Source organism: Salmo trutta, chromosome 22 (genome assembly GCF_901001165.1).
Source record: "Salmo trutta chromosome 22, fSalTru1.1, whole genome shotgun sequence".
NCBI lineage: Eukaryota > Metazoa > Chordata > Actinopteri > Salmoniformes > Salmonidae > Salmo > Salmo trutta.
Genome location: NC_042978.1, coordinates 44225463 through 44248783, shown reverse-complemented (window position 1 = coordinate 44248783; position 23321 = coordinate 44225463). Strand labels below are relative to the sequence as shown.

At 43.8% G+C, this 23321-nt stretch overlaps 1 protein-coding gene and 2 long non-coding RNA genes across 3 annotated transcripts in view; 2 read left to right on the top strand and 1 right to left on the bottom strand.

Annotated features, from left to right (window-relative positions):
* Positions 1-13518, top strand: part of LOC115158780 (serine/threonine-protein kinase Nek7) — a gene marked incomplete in the record, with an annotated part of 122537 nt that extends 109019 nt beyond the window's left edge. The window contains 2 exon segments of the mRNA XM_029708088.1: positions 6670-6783; positions 13241-13518. Of these exon segments, the coding sequence (XP_029563948.1) occupies positions 6670-6783; positions 13241-13354 (228 nt within the window).
* Positions 13519-15758: 2240 nt separating this feature from the next.
* LOC115158779 (uncharacterized) lies at positions 15759-17114 on the bottom strand. The gene is made up of 2 exons (XR_003868735.1): positions 16950-17114; positions 15759-16662 (listed from the first exon to the last, which is right to left on the bottom strand). It is a non-coding gene; the product is annotated as an uncharacterized LOC115158779 (long non-coding RNA).
* A 4364-nt stretch (positions 17115-21478) lies between these two features.
* Positions 21479-23052, top strand: LOC115158778 (uncharacterized). The gene is made up of 2 exons (XR_003868734.1): positions 21479-22547; positions 22938-23052. It is a non-coding gene; the product is annotated as an uncharacterized LOC115158778 (long non-coding RNA).
* Positions 23053-23321: the final 269 nt, after the last annotated feature.

The window sequence follows — 23321 nt, the reverse complement described above, 5'->3', positions numbered from 1 at the left end:
ATCACATTAACAGACATAAAACAGGGTCTAACTTTGTTTTCCCTCATAATTTGGCATGCTCTAAGACTGAAGAAAGAAAGGGGGATGGCTGATTCCATCTGAAAGGCTGTTCTATACAACAGTTGGGAGGCTGATTCCATCTGAAAGGCTGTTCTATACAACAGGGGAGGCTGATTCCATCTGAAAGGCTGTTCTATACAACAGTTGGGAGGCTGATTCCATCTGAAAGGCTGTTCTATACAACAGGGGAGGCTGATTCCATCTGAAAGGCTGTTCTATACAACAGGGGAGGCTGATTTCATCTGAAAGGCTGTTCTATACAACAGGGGAGGCTGATTCCATCTGAAAGGCTGTTCTATACAACAGGGGAGGCTGATTCCATCTGAAAGGCTGTTCTATACAACAGGGGAGGCTGATTCCATCTGAAAGGCTGTTCTATACAACAGTTGGGAGGCTGATTCCATCTGAAAGGCTGTTCTATACAACAGGGGAGGCTGATTCCATCTGAAAGGCTGTTCTATACAACAGGGGAGGCTGATTCCATCTGAAAGGCTGTTCTATACAACAGTTGGGAGGCTGATTCCATCTGAAAGGCTGTTCTATACAACAGGGGAGGCTGATTCCATCTGAAAGGCTGTTCTATACAACAGGGGAGGCTGATTCCATCTGAAAGGCTGTTCTATACAACAGGGGAGGCTGATTCCATCTGAAAGGCTGTTCTATACAACAGGGGAGGCTGATTCCATCTGAAAGGCTGTTCTATACAACAGGGGAGGCTGATTCCATCTGAAAGGCTGTTCTATACAACAGGGGAGGCTGATTCCATCTGAAAGGCTGTTCTATACAACAGTTGGGAGAGCAATACTCATTAGGCATCAAAGTCAAAGGAACTGCACAATATTAAAAGACGTGTTATAGATGGAAGGAAAGTAGTGTGTAAACTTACCAAAAAACAATTAGGAAACAACAAATTCAATCCCTTATAGACAACTTCCTGGACAAAATATTTCACTGTAATAGTGAAGGTGTAAACTTGGCAGTAGAAAATCTTAACAGTGTATTTGACCTTTCAGCTCCCTACCAAATCTAAAAATTTCAAGCAGACAACCTAAGAAAATTAACAGCAATGACAAATAGTTTGATGAAGAATGCAAAAACTTAAGAAATTGAAAAACCTATCCAACCAAAAACATAGAGACCCAGAACCTGAGCCTAAGCCTTCACTGGTGAATCACTAAAACAATACAGAAATACACAACGGAAACGGCACGTCAGAAATCAGCTCAATGTCATTGAAGAATCGCTAGAATCTAACCACTTCTGGGGAAATTGGAATTCTCTATACAAACAACAACACGAAGAGTTATCTATCCAAAACGGAGATGTGTGGATAAACCACTTCTCCAATCTTCTTGGCTCTATAACAAAGAACAAACAGCAAAAACATTTTTAGAATCAGTTATTAAAGACTACCAGAACCCACTGGTATCTCCAATTACATTAAATGAACTACAGGACAAAATATAAACCCTCTAACCCAAAAAGGCATGTGGTGTTGATGGTATCCTACATGAAATGCTAAAACATACAGACTACAAATTCCAGTTGGCTATACTTAAACTCTTTAACATCATCCTCAGCTCTGACATCTTCCCCAATATTTGGAACCAAGGACTGATGACCCCAATCCACAAAAGTGGAGACAAATTTGACCCCAATAACTAACGTGGGATATGCGTCAACAGCAACCTTGGGATAATCCTCTGCCTTATCATAAAATTTTATTAGTGATAGGCGCCGAATACAACAGGTGTAGACCTTACAATGAAATGCTTACTTATGAGCCCCTAACCAATAATGCAGTTTAAAACCTGTTATGGCTTGATCCCGTTAGCGGGATCCAGTGAAAGTGCAGGGCGGCAAATTCAAAACAACAAAAATCTCAAAATTAAAATTCCTCAAACATACAAGTATTATACACCATTTTAAAGCTTTACTTCTTGTTTATCCAGCCACAGTGTCTGATTTCAAAAAGGTTTTATGGCAAAACATATAATTGTTAGGTCAGTGCCAAAACACACAAAAACACAGCCATTTTCCAGCCAAAGAGAGGAGTCACAAAAAGCAAAAATAGAGGGAAAATTAATCACTAACCTTTGATGATCTTCATCAGATGACACTCATAGGACTTCATGTTACACAATACATGTATGTTTTGTTCGATAAAGTTCATATTTATATCCAAAAATCTCAGTTTACATTGGCGCGTTATGTTCAGTAATCTTTTGCCTCCAAAAACATCTGGTGATTTTGCAGAGAGCCACATCAATTTACAGAAATACTCATAATAAATGTTCATGAAAATACAAGTGTTATACATGTAACTTTAGAAAAACTTTTCCTTAATGCAACCGCGGTGTCAGATTTCAAAAAAGCTTTACCGAAAAAGCAATAATCTGAGTACGGCGCTCAGACACAAAAACATGCCATACTGTCACGTCCTGACCAGTAAAAGGGGCTGTTTGTTATTGTAGTTTGGTCAGGGCGTGGCAGGGGGTGTTTGTTTAGTGTGTTTCGGGGGTTTTGGTTGATGTTCTATGTTTTCTATTTCTATGTGTTTATCTAGTTTTTCTATTTCTTTGTTGGGGTTTTGGAACGATCTCCAATTAGAGTCAGCTGGTTGTCGTTGCCTCTAATTGGAGGCCATATTTAAGTGGGTTAGTTTTCTCTTGTGTTTGTGGGTGGTTGTTCCTTGTATAGTCTGAGCATTTTCATGTTTGCTTTTGGCGGAATACAGCTCTTTCAGTGTGGTCTTAGTACCATCGTCAGTCTGTGGTGGTATGTAGACAGCTGCAAAAAATACAGATGAAAACTCTCTAGGTAGATAGTGTGGTCTACAGCTTATCATGAGATACTCTACCTCAGGTGAGCAAAACCTTGAGACTTCCTTAGATATCGTGCACCAGCTGTTATTTGCAAGAATACATAGTCCGCTGCCCCTTGTCTTACCAGACGCCACTGTTCTGTCCTGCTGATACAGTGTATAACCAGCCAGCTGTATGTTGATAATGTCGTCGTTCAGCCACGACTCCGTGAAGCATAAGATATTACAGTTTTGAATGTCCTGTTGGTAGTTTAATCTTCTGCGTTGGTCATCGATTTTATTTTCCAAAGATTGCACGTTTGCTTGCAGAATGGAAGGAAGTGGGGGTTTATTCGATCGCCTACGAATTCTCAGAAGGCAGCCTCTGGCCCCTTTTTCTCTGCCATCTCTTCACGCAAATCACGGGGATCTGGGCCTGTTCCCAGGACAGCAGTACATCATTCACATCGGGCTCATTAAAGGAAAAAAATAATTCTGCCAGTCCGTGGTGAGTAATCGCAGTTCAGATGTCCAGAAGTTATTTTCGGTCATAAGTTTTGAATGTCCCGTTGGTAGTTTAGCAGCAACATTGTGTACAATATAAGTTACAAACAACGCAAAGAAACAAACAAAAAAACACAATTGGTTAGGAATACATAAAACGTCAGCTTTGCTCTCCGGCGCCATCTTATAACAGCAGACTTGTACATTTCCTCAGTGAAAACAATGTACTGAGCAAATGTGAAATTGGCTTTATACCAAATTACCATAAGACAGACCACATATTCACCCTGCACACCCTAATTGACAAACAGAAAAACCAAAACAAAGGCAAAGTCTTCTCATGCGTTGTTGATTTCAAAAAAGCCTTCGACTCAATTTGGCATGAGGGTGGTGTTGGGTGGAAAAACATACGACATTATAAAATCCATGTACATAAACAACAAGTGTGCAAAAAACACACATTTCTTTCCGCAAGGCTGTGGGGTGAGACAGGGATGCAGCTTAAGCCCCACCCTCTTCAATATACATATCAACTAATTCATCAGCTGATGATCTGGTGCTTCTGTCCCCAACCAAGGAGAACCTATAGCAGCACCTAGATCCTCTGCACAGACTCTGTCAGACCTGGGCCCTGACAGTAAAAAATAATGGTGTTCCAAGAAAGGTCCAGTTGCCAGGACCACAAATACAAATTCCATCTAGACACCGTTGTCCTAGAGCACACAAAAAAACTATACATAGCTCTGCCTAAACGTCAGCGCCACAGGTAACTTCCACAACGCTGTCAACGATCTTAGAGACAAGGCAAGAAGGGCCTTCTATGCCATCAAAAGGAACATACAATTTCACATTCCAATTAGGATCTGGCTAAAAAATACTTCAATCAGCTATAAAACTTATTGTCCTTGATGGAACTTGTGACTGTAATATTTATTGTTCACTCTTTTTTTGTTTATTTCACTTTTGTTTATCCATTTCACTTGCTTTGGCAATGTAAACAAATGTTTCCCATGTCAATAAAGCCCCTTGGGGGGGGGGGGTGAGAGAGAGATATTCATTAAGAGTGAGAAGAACCTAGACCTAACATACGTCCTCCTTAAAATGGCCAGGGCCTCATGCTAACTCACAGACTGAACTGTAGAGAAGAACACACACACTGCACAGCGACCGTGCTAGATGGGCGAGGAGGAGGCAGACAACCAGCAAGAGAAAAAAGTGAGGTGTGTGCGCATGCCACCAGCAGTCCCTCAGACAGCAGGCGTGCGTGTGCGGCAACAAACCCTGGAATACCAATGAGCCCACACACAGGTCCTAGAGGTCATAGAGTGAGTCAGTCATCTCGCGCATCGCCATGACGCCCAGCCTGCAGTGAGTCTGAGAGAGTGGGGGGGCCCTGTGTGTGTGCAGGGCCGGCAGCTGTCAGGGGCCAGTAGTAACAGACCCTAATGAACCAGATGAATAGTGCAGAAACTCCCCAATACAAACAGGACAGTTGACATTTTTCTTCTGTCAAAAGCAGAAGATGCATGAAAATACAATGGTACAACCCTTTACTGGCCACAGCTGCTGTCTGCCTACCCCTACCATCTCTTTCTCCCCCCTCTCTCTCTCTGACTCCCTCCCGGTCTCTCTCTCTCTCCCTCCATGTCTTCCTCTCTCTCTCCCTCCCTGTCCCCCTCTCTTTCTTTTCTCCCTCCCTCTCTCCAAGGAATACATGCCAGAACCCTACCTCTCCCCCTGCCACACACACAGTGTGCTACAATAGTGTGTGTAAGTGATGATGCAGTGGGGGGGGATGTCGAGGGGAGATATTCTAGCACCATCATCCTTACTTCTTATTGGCTGATGTGACAGAGCCTGTCTTAACCATGTCCAACACCCCCTGTTAGATGGACGGATGGAGAGAGGGGTTGAATAACTGCTTCGATGGAAGCAATGCGTCTCCTTTCCTATCCTCCCCTCGTTGCTAGGCAACCCCTTGGTTGCTTGATTAAGCGCTGGTAAATGATAAAGATGGTGTGAGGAAGAGAGAGAAGAGAGAGAGAAAAGGGGAGAGATAATGGAACATCTGGAAGAAAAGTGACACCAGTCACGATGGCTGCTTCAGCTAATGTCTGCCTCTCACTCCTCTACCTACTCTCCCCTTCCTCCCGCCTTTCTCCACTCTCCCTATATCCTCCTTTACCCACTCCCCCTCCTTCCTTTCTCCTCCACTCTTCCTCTTCTCTGTTGCTACGCTCGCCTGCCTTCCTTTTTCAGAGAAGGGGCCTCTCTGTTCCACCTAACTGAGATATCCCCCCTTTTCTCTCTCTCTCCTCCCTCCTTTCTCCTCTTAGTTTTAATAGAGAAACAGAGCAGGAGAAAACCAGTCAACTGGAGGGAAACAAACAAGCAAAAATAAACTTTCTGGGATTCCATTTTTTGGTTCAGTTGATTTGAAATCCAACCATTCTCTATCTCACACGTACACAGACTTCAGTCCAATGGTCACACATACACTGAGTGTACAAAACATTAGGAACACCTTCCTAATATTTTCCCCACAGAACAGCCTCAATTCGTCAGGTCATGGACTCTACAAGGTGGCGAAAGCGTTCCACAGGGATGCTGGCCCATGTTTACTCCAATGCTTCCCACAGTTGTGTCAAGTTGGCTGGATGTCCTTTGGGTGGTGGATCATTCTTGAGACACACGGGAAACTGTTGAGTGAAAAACCCAGCAACTTTTCAGTTCTTGACACACTTTAACCGGTGCGCCTGTTATCTACTACCATACCCCGTTCAAAGGCACTTAAATCTTTTGTCTTGCCCATTCACCCTCTGAATGGCACACATACACAATCCATGTCTCAATTGTCTCAAGGCTTAAATATCCTTCTTTAACTTGCCTCCTCCCCTTCAGATACACTGATTGAAGTGTAGATCCCTTATTGACATCAATAAGGAATCATACTTTTCACCTGGATTCACAAGGTCAGTATGCCATGGAAAGTGCAGGTGTTCATAATTTTTTTGTACAGTGTACATCGAGGAGGCCAAATTCAGATGAAGTGTTTTCTTTGTCTTCCAGAGAATTGGGTACATCATTGTGTGTAATTTTTTTCATTTAATTTTTTTCATTTAACCTTTATTTAACTAGGCAAGCCAGTTAAGAACAAATTAATATTTACAATGACGGCCTACCCCGGCCAAACCCGGACGACGCTGGGCCAATTGTGCGCCGCCCTATAGGACTCCCAATCACGGCCGGATGTGATACAGCCTGGATCCGTAACTAAATGTCTCACTTCTTCCCTCCCTCAGATGGCAGCTCTCCAGAGCCCGTTCTACGGTGATAAGATGAACCTGTACTCTCTGTGTAAGAAGATTGAGCAGTGTGACTACCCTCCACTTCCATCCGACCACTACTCTGAAGAGGTACTTCTCCAACTCTCACTTTATACTCTTTCACCTTCTCTCCCATTTCTCACCCCCAAATGTCACTCGTTGACCCTGGAATCAGTAGTATAGATCCCTCTATACACATTAAAAGAAAGCTGCAGGCCTCATTCCCAAACCAATGGGACTGCAACTTGTAAGTGATTTAGATTCTGTTAAAAGCCTCTAGGTAAGAACTGACATTGGGGCTGAACCTGAATGACATATTTAGTGTCATATTTCCTTCAGTTGTAGTTGTGCATGCGTTTTCAAATCAAATTGTATTTGTCACATGCGCCAAATACAACAGGTATTTGTGAAATGCTTACATACCTTAACCAAAAATGAAGTTCAAGAAAGAGTTAAGAAAATATTTACTAAATAAACTAAAGTAAAAAATGAAATAAATAGTAACACAAAAGAACAAAACAGGGGGTACCAGTAGTGGTACAGGTTAGTCCAGGTCATTTGTACATGTAGGTAGGGGTAAAGTGACTGCATAGATAATAAACAGTGAGTTGAATCAGTGTAAAAACAATGGGGGGGTCAATGTAAATAGTCCGGGTGGCCATTTGATTAATTGTTCAGCAGTCTTATGGCTTGGGGGTAGAAGCTGTTAAGGAGGCTTTTGGTCCTAGACTTGGCGCTCAGGTACCGCTTGTCGTGCGGTAGCAGAGAAACAGTCTATGACTGAGTCTTTGACCATTTTTTGGGCCTTCCTCTGACATCACCTAGTATATAGGTCCTGGATGGCAGGAAGCTTGGCCCCAGTGATGTACTTGGGCAGTACCCACTACCCTCTGTAAAGCCTTATGTTCGGATGCCGAGCAGTTGCCATACCAGGCGGTGATGCAACCAGTCAGGATGCTCTCGATGGTGCAGCTGTAGAACCTTTTGAGCATCTGGGGACCAATGCCAAATCATTTCAGTCTCCTGAGGGGGAAAAGGTTTTGTCATGCCCTCTTCACGACTGTCTTGGTGTGTTTAGACTATGATAGATTGTTGGGGATTTGGACACCAAGGAACTTGAAGCTCTCAACCTGCTCCACTACAGCCTCGTCGATGAGAATGGGGCCATGCTCGGTCCTCCTTTTCTTGTAGTCCACTATCATCTCCTTTGTCTTGCTCACATTGAGGGAGAGGTTGTTGTCCTGGCACCACACTGCCACGTCTCTGACCTCCTGCCTAGTGTCCCTCTCCTGTGTCCCTCTCCTTAAAAGCGTCAGCTCTAGCCTTTAGCTCGGTGCAGATGTTGTAATCCATGGCTTCTGGTTGGGATATGTACTCACTGTGGGAACGATGTCATCGATGCACTTATTGATGAAGCCGGTGACTGATGTGGTGTACTCCTCAATGCCAATGGATGAATCCCGGAACATATTCCGTTCTGTGCTAGCAAAACGGTCCTGTAGCATTTGCAACATCTGACCACTTCCGTATTGAGTGAGTCACTGGTACATCCTGCTTTAGTTTTTGCTTGTAAGCAGGAATCAGGAGGATATAATTATGGTCAGATTTGCCAAATGGAGGGCGGGGGAGAGCTTTGTACGCGTCTCTGTGTGTGGAGTGAAGGTGGTCTAGAGTTTTTTTCCCTCTTGTTGCACATTTAACATGCTGGTAGAAATGAGGTAAAACGGATTTAAGTTTGCCTGCGTTTAAGTCCTTGGCCACTTCTGGATGTGCATTTTCTTGTTTGCTTAAGGCCTTATACAGCTCGTTGAGTGCAGTCTTAGTACCAGCATCGGTTTGTGGTGGTAAATAGACAGCTACAAAAAATATAAATGGAAACTCTCTTGATAGATAGTGGGGTCTACAGTTTATCATCAGGTACTCTACCTCAGGCGAGAAATACCTTGAGACTACCTTAATATTAGACATCGAGTACCAGCAGTTATTGACCAATAGACACACACCACCACCCCTCATCTTACTGGACGTAGCTGTACTGTCCTGCCGATGCATGGAAAACACAGCCAACTGTATATTATCTGTGTTGTCGTTCAGCCACGACTCGGTGAAACATACGATATTACAGTTTTAATGTCCCATTGGTAGAATAGTCTCGAACGGAGCTCATCCAGTTTATTCTCCAGTGATTGCCAGTTTATTCTCAAGTTGGCCAACACAACAGATGGTAGAGGCGGTTACCCACTCGCCGACGTATTCTCACAAAGCACCCTGATCTCCGCACCCTGTCTTTTCTTCCCTCAAATGACAGGGATTTGGGCCTGGTCTCAGAGAAACAGTATATCCTTCGCGTCGGACTCATTAACCTCTCTAGGGGAGGTGGGACGAAATCGTCCCACACTATTCAACAGCCAGTGACAAATCAGAGCGCCAAATTTAAAACCACAAAATGTCATAATTCAAAGTTCTCAAACATAGGACTATTTTACACCATTTTATAGATACACTTCTCCTGAATCAAACCACGTTGTCCGATTTCCAAAAGGCTTTACAGCGAAAGCAAAACATTAGATTATGTTCGGAGAGTACATAGACACAAATAATCACACAGCCATTTTCCAAGCAAGCATATATGTCACATAAACCCAAACCACAGCTAAATGCAGCACTAGCCTTTGATGATCTTCATCAGATGACACTCCTAGGACATTATGTTATACAATACATGCATGTTTTGTTCAATCAAGTTCATATTTATATCAAAAAACAGCTTTTTACATTAGCATGTTATGTTCTAGCATACCCACCGAAAACTTCCGGTGAATTTACTACATTACTCACGATAAACGTTCACAAAATACATAACAATTATTTTAAGAATTATAGACACAGAACTCCTTTATGCAATCGCTATGTCCGATTTTAAAATAGCTTTTCGGCGAAAGCACATTTTGCAATATTCTGAGTACATAGCTTGGCCATCACGGCTAGCTAATTTGACACCCACCAAGTTTGGGACAACCTAAACTCAGAATTACTATTACAAAAATTGGATTACCTTTGCTGTTCTTCGTCAGAATGCACTCCCAGGACTTCTACTTCAACAACATGTTGTTTTGGTTCCAAATAATCCATAGTTATATCCAAACACCGCCGTTTTGTTCATGCGTTCAGGTAACTATCCAAACGGTGACGCGCGAGCGCATTTCGTGACAAAAAAAATCGAAATATTCCATTACCGTACTTAGAAGCATGTCAAACGCTGTTTAAAATCAATTTTTATGCTACTTTTCTCGTAAAATAGCGATAATATTCCAACCGGGCAACATTGTATTCATTCAAAAGCTGAAAGATAAAAATTGAGAATTCTCATGAAAGCGCATCTCAGTGTCACTGTTCCCAGGCTGACCACTCACAAACAGAGCTGCTGTACTTTGCCCAGAGACAGCAGACACCCCATTCCACTTTCTGGCGGCTTTAGAGAGCCAATGGAAGCCTTAGAAAGTGTCACGTTACAGCAAAGATGCTGTATTTTCGATAGAGATGCAACAGAAGGACAACAAATTGTCAGACAGGGCACTTCCTGTATGGAATCTTCTCAGGTTTTGGCCTGCCATATGAGTTCTGTTATACTCAGACACCATTCAAACAGTTTTAGAAACTTTAGAGTGTTTTCTATCCAAATCTACTAATTATGTGCATATTCTAGTTTCTGGGCAGGAGTAGTAACCAGATTAAATCGGGTACGTTTTTTATCCGGCCGTGAAAATACTGCCCCCTATACCACAACAGGTTAAATAAAAACTCTTCGTCCATTTCGAGGTGAGTAACTGTTCTGGTGAGTAACTGTTCGCTGTTCTGATACAGGAAAGCTCTTTTCGGTCATAGGAGATGGTAGCAGCAACATTATGTACAAAATAACTTTCAAAAAATGTGAAAAAACACGCAAAATAGCACAATTGTTTAGGGGCCCGTAAAATGGCAGCCATCCATTCCGGCGCCATCTCTTGGCTGTGCACAGACATTGCATAAAATGTAATGTAGAACTATCTATCTGTGGTTATAGATGGCCAACCTACAGACTGCTGCTTGATTGCCTGTTGTGTGAGTGTGTGCGCTACCCCATGATTCTCCACCACCCAGCCCCCATATCACCCTCTATCACCCCATTCAGGAAAGAGGGAGATGGGAAGGGGGAGAGAGGGAGAGGGGAAGGGGGAGAGAGGGAGATGGGAAGGGGGAGAGAGGGAGATGGGAAGGGGGAGAGAGGGAGATGGGAAGGGGGAGAGAGGGAGATGGGAAGGGGGAGAGAGGGAGATGGGAAGGGGGAGAGAGGGAGATGGGAAGGGGGAGAGAGGGAGATGGGAAGGGGGAGAGAGAGAGGGAGATAGGAAGGGAGAGAGAGAGAGGGAGATGGGAAGGGAGAGAGAGAGAGGGAGAGGGAGAGGAGAGGGAGGAAGGGAGAGAGAGAGAGAGGGAGATGGGAAGGGAGAGAGAGAGAGGGAGATGGGAAGGGAGAGAGAGAGAGGGAGATGGGAAGGGAGAGAGAGAGAGGGAGATGGGAAGGGAGAGAGAGAGAGGGAGATGGGAAGGGAGAGAGAGAGAGGGAGATGGGAAGGGAGAGAGAGAGAGGGAGATGGGAAGGGAGAGAGAGAGAGGGAGATGGGAAGGGAGAGAGAGAGGGAGATGGGAAGGGAGAGAGAGAGGGAGATGGGAAGGGAGAGAGAGAGGGAGATGGGAAGGGAGAGAGGGGAGATGGGAAGGGAGAGAGGGGGAGATGGGAAGGGAGAGAGGGGGAGATGGGAAGAGGGAGATGGGAAGGGGGAGAGAGGGAGATGGGAAGGAAGGGAGAGAGAGAGAGGGAGATGGGAAGGAAGGGAGAGAGAGGGAGATGGGAAGGGAGGGAGAGAGAGGGAGATGGGAAGGGAGAGAGAGAGAGGGAGATGGGAAGGGAGAGAGGGGGAGATGGGAAGGGAGAGAGGGAGATGGGAAGGGAGAGAGAGAGAGGGAGATGGGAAGGGAGAGAGAGAGAGAGAGGGAGATGGGAAGGGAGAGAGAGAGAGATGGGAAGGAAGGGGGAGAGAGGGAGATGAGAAGGGAGAGAGGGGGAGATGGGAAGGGAGAGAGGGGGAGATGGGAAGGGAGAGAGAGGGAGATGGGAAGGGAGAGAGGGGGAGATGGGAAGGGAGAGAGGGGGAGATGGGAAGAGGGAGATGGGAAGGGGGAGAGAGGGAGATGGGAAGGAAGGGGGAGAGAGGGAGATGGGAAGGAAGGGAGAGAGAGAGAGGGAGATGGGAAGGAAGGGAGAGAGAGGGAGATGGGAAGGGAGAGAGGGGGAGATGGGAAGGGAGAGAGAGAGAGGGAGATGGGAAGGGAGAGAGAGAGAGAGGGAGATGGGAAGGGAGAGAGGGGGAGATGGGAAGGGAGAGAGAGAGAGGGAGATGGGAAGGGAGAGAGGGTGATGGAGGGATGAGGGAGATGGGAAGGGAGGGAGAGATGGAGGGATGAGGGAAGGGAGAGAGAGGGAGATGGGGGGGATGAGGGTGCCTGGAGCGCCTGTCTGGATGTAAACAAAGCTCCTGAAGCATCGGCAGAAAACTGTCAGCTGCTCATCTTTGTTCTGTCATTTACTGTCTCCTCCATTCGCTCCCCCCTTTCTCCCCCCTCCACCTGATGCCATCCCTCTACCCCCCCATCTCGCCGCTGCGAAGAGGAACATCAATATTTTACATATCTCTTCATCACTCATCCTCCTCTCTCCATTCTATGGGACTAATTCTCAGACTGTCTGCATTTGTATCACACACACACACACACACACACCCTGACAAACACACACACACACACACACACACACACACACACACACACACACCGTACGCCGCATGTCGAGGACTTGCCGAGCCCAGCACCACATAACATCGGTCAGGAAGTCGGCAGGCGGTTACCATAGCGACCTCGCACATGCGCTTTCTTTCTTTAGTTTCTATTCCTTTTTTTAATGATGGTGGTCACTGTTCCACCTCTCAGCCCCTCTATCCGCTCCAGTCAGCCGCTCCCCTTGGCTTCAAGTGTAAAGGCTCTGGGATGATATTGTGTGTGTGTGTGTGTGTGTGTGTAATGCGTGTCCGTGTGTCTGTGCCTGATTGTAGCGATGTGCGAGCAAGTCTGTGTGTGTGTCTCAGGTTGACTGAAAGTAGATTCACAAGGCCGTGGGGTAATTAACACACTTACCCCCAACCCCCGCTGTATTTAGTTACAACACCTGTAGCCTGCTAGCTGCTATTGGAAAGGGAGGAGGGTGACAATGAGAGATTTAAGAATGTGTTTCTGTCATTAGATTTGTTCATTTGTCTGGAATGTTCTTTTAACACAACAGACAGACAGCTCTCTTTATGCTTTGTCTCAGGATACTGTCTAATAGCTGATATCTCTGTCTCTCTCTCTCTCTCTGTCTCGCTTTCTCTCTCTGTCTCTCTCTATCTGTTTCTCTCTCTCTGTTTCTCTTCTCTCTCTCTGTCGCTCTCTGTTTCTCTCCCTCTCCATCCAGCTGAGAAAGGTGGTAGATATGTGTATTAACCCCGACCCAGAGAAGAGGGCTGACATCATATACGTGTATGATATTGCCAAACACATGCAACGCCAGACGCAGCTGGGCAGCTAAGTCTTCACCGGAGACACTACGACCTGCACTCCTCTCCAATCTTCCTCTCCTCCTCCTCTCTTCCCTCACCTCCACAGAAGGACAGGCAGACATCGATGTTGTCTTTCACACAATCATGTATTCAGAAGTTCAGTTGTTCAGAGGTCTTTGTAATGTTAAGGTTGTTTTTGTTTAGGAGAAGGGAGTGCTGTCTGTATGTCCCAGATATGTCCTCTATCTATTCCCATTGAGCTTAAAGATGGCTGCAGCTAAGAATCTTTACATGTTCTGTTGGTGCCCCCTGCCCTGCCCGGCCCTGTCCTGCCCTGCCTGGCCCTGCCCTGTCTGACCCTGCCTGGCCCTGCTTGGCCCTGCCCTGTCTGACCCTGCCTGGCCCTGCTTGGCCCTGCCCTGCCTGGCCCTGCTTGGCCCTGCCCTGTCTGGCCCTGCTTGGCCCTGCCCTGTCTGGCCCTGCTTGGCCCTGCCCTGCTTGGCCCTGCCCTGCTTGGCCCTGCCCTGCTTGGCCCTGCCCTGCTTGGCCCTGCCCTGCCTGGCCCTGCCCTGCTTGGCCCTGCCTTAGACTACTGCGTCACGGCACGGTCCTGATGTCGTTAAGAAGACATAGCAGCATATGTACTGTCTACATATGTACACAGCCTGTATCACAGAGGAATCTGCAATATGAATGTTGAGTGTTGTACTGTTAGTTATTTTAGTAACAGAACATCCTGTTTGATGTAGTTTATCTGGAGATCTATAGTATCGAGATCCAATCAAAAATCCAGACGGAAAGAAGAAGAAATCTAGTGTTTAGATGGTTAAATGTTGCTGTGTTGCACTTTGTACCCCGGTACTGACAGGGTGGTGAGGTAATATGGTGATGAATGTGTCTAGGAGGGGTATGTCTTTTACCCCAAAGAGCAAAGAGAGAACTAGGGAAGAGGTAGGTAGAGGTAGAGAGATGTTGCAAGTCAACACTGAGGTTATACATGTATGTACTTGGTTGAATGTAATAATGATGTTCTAATTTCAAATATAAAAGCTTTATTTCCATTTTTTTTTTTTTATTAATATTTTATTTTGTTCATTTAGCAGACACTCTTATCCAGAGCAACTTTCAGGAGCAATTAGGGTTAAAGTGCTTTGCTCAAGGGCACATAGACAGATTTTTCACGCATGTCGGCTCGGGGATTTGAACCAGTAGCTTTTCAGTTACTGGCTCAACGCTCTTAACCGCTAGGCTACCTGGCGCTCCTTTATCTGGTTCGGGCCGTCCATGACGAGAAACAAAATGCTTGTTATTAGTTGTAACTAACACTTTGAACAACCAACCCAAAGACCAGTCCTCTATTTTATATTTTAGTTGTAACTTGGGATAGCTAGCTAGTAGTCACCTATTTTGGTGTGTTTTAGTTTTTTCAGGTGGTAGTAGGGTGGAGGAGAGATGTCTATGTTTAACAGTGATTGTGTTTACACATCAAATCACCTTAGTGTTGGTGGTGGTGTGATTGGGGAAATGAACAACAGTGATAGAATGCAGGAGATACAGGATATTACACGACTTGCTGATCATCTCATTTGTTTGATTCACTATTGTCCCACCAATTGATTGGCTGGTATATTCCAGTTTTATGTCCCACCAACTGATTGGCTGGTATTCCATATCAATATTCAATTTCTGTCTTTTACACACCAAATCCTCTACAGTAGAACATTCTGTACACACCATTTTAACACCTCCAATGCCTTCCTTTCTCAGCTCTTCTCCCTGTGTCTGTAACTGAAGGAAAACCAGTTGAAAAGTAAGGAAGCATTGTCAGTTGGATTACATGCCTTATCAATAATGACCTATCAGAACAGCACATGCCTTATCAATAATGACCTATCAGAACAGCACATGCCTTATCAATAATGACCTATCAGAACAACACATGCCTTATCAATAATGACCTATCAGAACAACACATGCCTTATCAATAATGACCTATCAGAACAACACATGCCTTATCAATAATGACCTATCAGAACAACACATGCCTTATCAATAATGACCTATCAGAACAACACATGCCTTATCAATAATGACCTATCAGAACAACACATGCCTTATCAATAATGACCTATCAGAACAGCACATGCCTTATCAATAATGACCTATCAGAACAACACATGCCTTATCAATAATGACCTATCAGAACAGCACATGCCTTATCAATAATGACCTATCAGAACAACACATGCCTTATTAATAATGACCTGCTATCAGAACAACACATGCCTTATCAATAATGACCTGCTAGCAGAACAGCACATGCCTTATCAATAATGACCTGCTATCAGAACAGCACATGCCTTATCAATAATGACCTGCTATCAGAACAGCACATGCCTTATCAATAATGACCTGCTAGCAGAACAGCACATGCCTTATCAATAATGACCTGCTATCAGAACAGCACATGCCTTATCAATAATGACCTGCTATCAGAACAGCACATGCCTTATCAATAATGACCTGCTAGCAGAACAGCACATGCCTTATCAATAATGACCTGCTATCAGAACAGCACATGCCTTATCAATAATGACCTGCTATCAGAACAGCACATGCCTTATCAATAATGACCTGCTAGCAGAACAGCACATGCCTTATCAATAATGACCTGCTATCAGAACAGCACATGCCTTATCAATAATGACCTGCTATCAGAACAGCACATGCCTTATCAATAATGACCTGCTATCAGAACAGCACATGCCTTATCAATAATGACCTGCTATCAGAACAGCACATGCCTTATCAATAATGACCTGCTATCAGAACAGCACATGCCTTATCAATAATGACCTGCTAGCAGAACAGCACATGCCTTATCAATAATGACCTGCTATCAGAACAGCACATGCCTTATCAATAATGACCTGCTATCAGAACAGCACATGCCTTATCAATAATGACCTGCTATCAGAACAGCACATGCCTTATCAATAATGACCTGCTATCAGAACAACACATGCCTTATCAATAATGACCTGCTAGCAGAACAGCACATGCCTTATCAATAATGACCTGCTAGCAGAACAGCACATGCCTTATCAATAATGACCTGCTAGCAGAACAGCACATGCCTTATCAATAATGACCTGCTAGCAGAACAGCACATGCCTTATCAATAATGACCTGCTATCAGAACAACACATGCCTTATCAATAATGACCTGCTATCAGAACAGCACATGCCTTATCAATAATGACCTGCTATCAGAACAGCACATGCCTTATCAATAATGACCTGCTATCAGAACAACACATGCCTTATCAATAATGACCTGCTAGCAGAACAACACATGCCTTATCAATAATGACCTGCTAGCAGAACAGCACATGCCTTATCAATAGTGACCTGCTAGCAGAACAACACATGCCTTATCAATAATGACCTATCAGAACAACACATGCCTTATCAATAATGACCTGCTATCAGAACAGCACATGCCTTATCAATAATGATCTATCAGAACAACACATGCCTTATTAATAATGACCTATCAGAACAACACATGCCTTATCAATAATGACCTGCTATCAGAACAACACATGCCTTATCAATAATGACCTGCTATCAGAATAACACATGCCTTATCAATAATGACCTATCAGAACAACACATGCCTTATCAATAATGACCTGCTATCAGAACAGCACATGCCTTATCAATAATGACCTGCTGTCAGAACAACACATGCCTTATCAATAATGACCTGCTATCAGAACAACACATGCCTTATTAATAATGACCTGCTATCAGAATGTATTTTACTCCCCATCCCCATCTTATGGTCAGGGTTGGCTAGTTTACTTTCTAAATGTAATCCATTTCTCCCAAACCCTGCTTATGGTAAACATTGCTAAGATGATAGCAGATAACCATTACCTGATCAAATAAATACAAGTTTAAGAGGATTGTCAGTGTTTTTCAAGTATTGTTTTCTATTTATTTTTGAAAATAAGAACCATCCTGCATAATTTTCATTGCTTCTTTCTGCGCTTGTTTTGGTGATGCAGGACAGAATTGATTCATATTATAGAAGATGCAATAATGTATTTGCCTTAAAGAAGATAATGTATGTTGTCTTATGGAGGAAAAGCACCAAGGCTATTTTGTTGCTTGTTAATCGCACACACACACACATACACACACAGGGTTAGACGGCTCCCAGGGGTGATGACTAGGTTTGGGGGATTTCCAGATTTGAACATTGTCATACTGACCTTCTCTCATCCTGGGATTTACAGTATTACCGGTTTAGTACACAAAGAGGCGTCAAAAAAACAAGCAAAAAATACCATTTGGCATCTGTTACCAGAATGCTAACAAAAGTAGCACCAGTAATATCAAATTTCCATGGCTACTACCTAAATATGCTAATGAGCGCAAAAACAGGCAATCCAGCTCATAAAGTTACACATATAGGTAGGAGCTACCGAATGTAATTTTTGGTGAGTTTGGAAATGTACAAGGGAGTGTGAACGAAAGACATTGTGCAAATGAACAAAGTTTTGATGCATGCTTGTCTAGAGGAAGAACAGTACTGGCTCTGAAGCAGCATGTCTACACGCTGTGTCTGTGTGGAGTCTGGAGTTGCTAGGGCAACAGGCCTGCCTGCTCTGCTTGGAGAACATAGGGGAGGAGCAGACGGGCTGAGAACGAAGAGGAGAAAAGATAGCGGTGGCAGCTGTACAATTAATTCATCCAATGGCTATGACTTCTCAAAGACGGCAGAAAGCTTACACAATGAGAACATTTACATGCACAGTAATAATTCAATATTAAACTCATTATGGCAGTAGGCCGAGTATGGCATTAGTCACGTAAACACTTTACTCTTCTTATCTTAATCGGCGTAAGGTCATGATCGAAGTCAGCATACGCCGATTAAAACACCTGGTTTTCTGATCAATCTTTCAAACGATTAGGACACGTACTTGGTTAAATCGGCGTTCCAGTGGTTGATCTGTGTATGTACCAGCGCTGGTAGCTCAAGCTGTGTGAAAGAGTGAAGTGAGTTCTGAAAAACTGAAAGTGTAAATAGTTTTCACATACAAACTTTACAGAATCGAAATCTTTTCAAAAATATAATTGGTAAAAAAGTTAGTTTTGATTGGCGATTTTCTGCATTTATCAAAGCATGTAAACGTTTTTAATAAACTATTATAATAACCTGACTATCCATAATCACATTATTGTGTGCATGTAACCGTGTTCAATATGATGCCTCTTTACCGTATGAATTCAGTAACTTAGACTAGCAAGTTAAATGTAGGGGGTGCATTAACGCAGGATTCAAAAAAATTTACGAAGGAAAAAAAGAACGCATAAGAAATCTCTTGCTGTGTTTCGTAAATGCAGATCTAAAATTATTCTTATTGTAATTTCTGCTCGGTATCAGACTCATTTTGTGATTCAGTTGCACTTCTCCACTGAGATGAGAATTCACAAACGGGCATTGTACATTCAAACAGCGCTCTGACGTGGAGCTACTTTTCTTCTGCACTCTTTCTCGGTGTAGCCAGCCTACTTTTCTCCTGTGCAATTCAAGATTAACTTTAAGCTTAATTTAGGAAACGTAGTTGGCTACATTCTTTCTATGAAAAACAGAAATATGATGGCCATGCATCATTTTAGCTTTTTCATTGTAGACTCCTTTACTTGTGGCTGCCAGCCAAGTAGCGTTGCACGTCTGTTATCATCTGATGAAAATGAAGCTGTTTGTGAATGTGAAGCTGAATGTGTTGGACTAATGTATTTACTGTGAAGGAAAACTATAGTTGCACATCCCTGACCACTCTATTGAAGCAAAAAAAACACTGTTGACTTTCAATATCAAAAGCGATCCCTGTCAATACACAGCCGCTTTCTCCCGTTGTGCTATTTACAAACAAACACGTGACTGGCTCTACCGTTCTGGGGAACTGTGCTAAGCTTCATAATGTCAAATAATGTGACAGGTGAAATAAAGAACGCAATCTGCTTTACCTACTAAAGTTTTGCACAAGTAAACTGCAAGTATTTACTTAAGTAGCTACAAATATAATTTTTGTTATTGATAAACTTCAAGTTAATAGTTTCAATGGTATTGACAGTGTTGAAAACCTCCCCGTCGTTATTTACAAATACCCCGGTATACAACCCAAGCCCAGCGATGACCTCTGCTCCATTGTTAGTGTGATGATGATGATACTGTGTTATTCCTACCGACCCTCTGTAGTGAAGAGTTGTGGAGAAAAGGAAACCGGTATGTAATTTGTTTTTGAACATTTCATGGCTGACTTTCAAGATGCGCATCGTCAGTGCTTTGTGTGTTAACTGAATGTAATGCAGGTATTTTTTACATTTCTTTTGGAACATTGTCTGGATGATAACCTGACGTTTCTCCACACTTCCTTCAGAAATAGGATATATCTCAGAAAATCTCACACCTTGTTCAGACATCATTCATTCAGTGTATGCCTGTGAATGTACATATCACTCATCAAATCCTGTCACATTCTTTATATGCTCGTCAGTCACTTCAACCATGTGTTCACATTAGACAGATCTATTTCTGTACAAGGCAGCTAGCTATTCTCTGAATTATATGAGTAAATGATGAGTGTTGTCTGTAAGCATCACTAGCATGTACACTACGTGATCAAAAGTATGTGGACAACAGCTCGTCGAACATCTCATTCCAAAATCATGGGCATTAATATGGAGTTGGTCCCCCCTTTGGTGCTGTAACAGCTTTCCACTAGATGTTGGAACATTGATGCGGGGACTTGCTTTCATTCAGCCACAAGAGCTTTAGTGAGGTTGGGCACAGATATTTGGCGATGGGGCCTGGCTCGCAGTCGGCGTTCGAATTCATCACGAAGGTGTTCGATGGGGTTGAGGTCAGGGCTCTGTGCAGGCCAGTCAAGTTCTTCCACACTGATCTCGACAAACCATTTCTGTATGGACCTCGCTTTGTGCACAGGGGCATTGTCATGCTGAAACAGGAACAGTCCTTCCCCAAACTGTTGCCACAATGTTGAAAGGACAGAATCGTCTAGAATGTAATTTTATGCTGTAGCGTTAAGATTTCCCTTCACTGGAACTAAGGGGCCTAGCCCAAACAATGAAAAACAGCCTCAGACCATTATTCCTCCTCCACCAAAATTGACAGTTGGCACTATGCATTGGGGCAGGTAATGTTCTCCTGGCATCCGCCAAACCCAGATTCTTCGCCGTCAGTCTGCCAGATTGTGAAGCGTGATTCATCACGCCAGAGATTGCGTTTCCACTGCTCCAGAGTCCAATGGCGGCGAGCTTTACACCACTCCAGCTGACACTTGGCATTGCGCATGTTGATCTTAGGCTTGTGTGCAGATGCTCGGCCGTTGAAACCCATTTCATGAAGCTCCCAACGAACAATTATTCTACTGACGTTGCTTCCAGAGGCAGTTTGGAACTCGGTAGTGAGTGTTGCAACCGAGGACAGATGATTTTTACGCAATTCAGCACTCGGTGGTCGTGTTCTGTGAGATTGTGTGGCCTACCACTTCGCGGGTGCGCTGTTGTTCCTCCTAGACGTTTCCACTTCACAATAACAGCACTTACAGTTAACCAGGGCAGCTCCAACAGGGCAGACATTTGACAAACTGACTTGTTGGAAAGGTGGCATTCTATGACCGCGCCACGTTGAAAGTCCCTCAGCTCTTCAATAAGGCCATTCTACTACCAGTGTTTGTCTATGGAGAGTGCATGGCTGTGTGCTTGATTTGATACACCTGTCAGCAACGGGTGTGGCTGAAATAGCCGAATCCGCTAATTTGAAGGGGTGTCCAGATAACTTGTATTTATTTAGTGTATGAGGTTATTAACGAGATGTTTCTGTGTCTACTACCGTTGCCCTTCGAGACCTCCCCCATCCTCAAGATCTCCCCCGCCTCCTCAAGATCTCCATCTTACCCATTGAGTCCTCCCCTGTCCTCCTCCTCCCCTGTCCTCCTCCTCCCCTGTCCTCCTCCTCCCCTGTCTTCTCCCGTGTCATGTCTTTCCCCTGTGGCCAGACAGCAGCAGCAGGGAGGCATGACACCCCCCCCCCCCCCCCCCCCCCCCTCTCTCTTTCTGTAATCAACTCCCCAGGGACCACAGATCAACCTCATCATGGCAAAATGGCTCCCAGGGAACCACTAACTAACACAGTCAAAACAAACACGAGTAAACAGGTGGAATTGATACTGGGGTTGTTTCTGTGTTTCACAGCTCTAATCAGAGCCATAGTTATATGGGGAAATTTGGCATTCACCATAAAAACAAACGTATTTTTTGGAGGGTCCTCTGTAGCTCAGTTGGTTGAACATTGCACATGCAATGCCAGGATAGTGGGTTTGATTCCCGGGACCACCCATACGTAAAACAGTTATGTACGTATGACTAAGTCAGCTTGGATAGAGTGTCTGCTAAATGGCATATATTATTAGTATTATTATACATTTTGTTTATATAGATGAAACATTAGATTGTGTGAATGTTGACTATTATTCATTGGTAATGTTTAGTTGAACCATAGAGAATGATAGAGGATTCTTCTGTTTATCTGTCCCATTATGGTGCCTGTGAGAGCATGGGCAGCGCCATTGAGGCTATCTCCATTTTTGAAGTGGTCAGTGTTCTTCTTCTGCTATTTCTATGAGTTGGGAAACAAACTGAAAGGATGCATACTGCCACCTAGAGTTAGTTGTTTGAACAGGTATAAAGCCTACTGTATGTTGTCTGGATGATATCCTGAAGTCTCGCAGAAAACCTCACACCTTGTTCAGAGATCCTTCATTCAGTGTATGCCTGTGACTGTCCAAATCACTAATTTAAATCCTTTCACATTCTTTATATGCTCCTCAGTTAATTTGTACCTTCAACCATGTGTTCACTAAACATTACAAAATCTGAAGAACATCCGCACATCCAGGTACTTTCCGCAGGTGCTGGAGTTGTAGGCAAACTCATGGAAAACTCACTCATCGCAGCTTCATGTACAAATGCAACTCATATACCCATTCCCGCCCAGGACAAAGATTTAAGATCAAAGGCCTGATTCTGCATGTCCACCCAGGTTGTTTACATGTTGAAAAGAGAAAACCCGTAGAAGCCTTAAGACACGGATCAGTAAACACCGCAGCAATATATGGACAGGTGAGACAAAACATCTGGTTGCTGCTCATTTTGTAAAAGCTGAACATCCTATTAGTTCTCTGAGATACATTGGAATAGAAATGGTCAAGACTTCACGCAGGGGAGGAGACATTGAGAGGAATCTTCTTCAAAGGGAATCATTCTAGATCCACAGGCTCAACACACTGTCTCCTCTTGGCCTTAACGAGGAGTTTGACTTAAAACCGTTTTTATACTTTCAATATGTCCAAATTGTGTTGTTGTTTTTTTTTATCCTAATTGCATATTGTATGTGTATATATATTACTGTAAATGTTGATCACATTTCCTGTGTATGATCATATATTTTGATACATTTGAATGTTAATATTGTGAAACTGTGTTAAAAAAATGTTTTACCTCCTGTTTCAGGAAGTGATGTCACTGAGTACTGTCCCTATATATAGGACCTTCCACTCCCACCTGGGATGCCTGATGAAGCCCTACGGGTGGAAACATTAGAAATAAAGATTACCTGGGAGCATGAGCAGCAGTGTACGGCGCTTTCCTTTCTGTTTTTCACCCAACATTAGACATATCTATTTCTGTAAAAGACAGCTAGCTATTCTTTGAGTAAAGGACGAGTGTTGTCTGTAAGCATCGTTAGCGTGTATGAGACTATTAACGAGATGTTTCTGTGTCTACTACTGTTGCCCTTCGAGACCTCCCCCACCTACCCCCACGAGTCTTCCCCCATCCTCCCTCCCTCAAGTCCTCCCCCCACCCTCCCTCCCTCAAGTCCTCCCCATCCTCCCT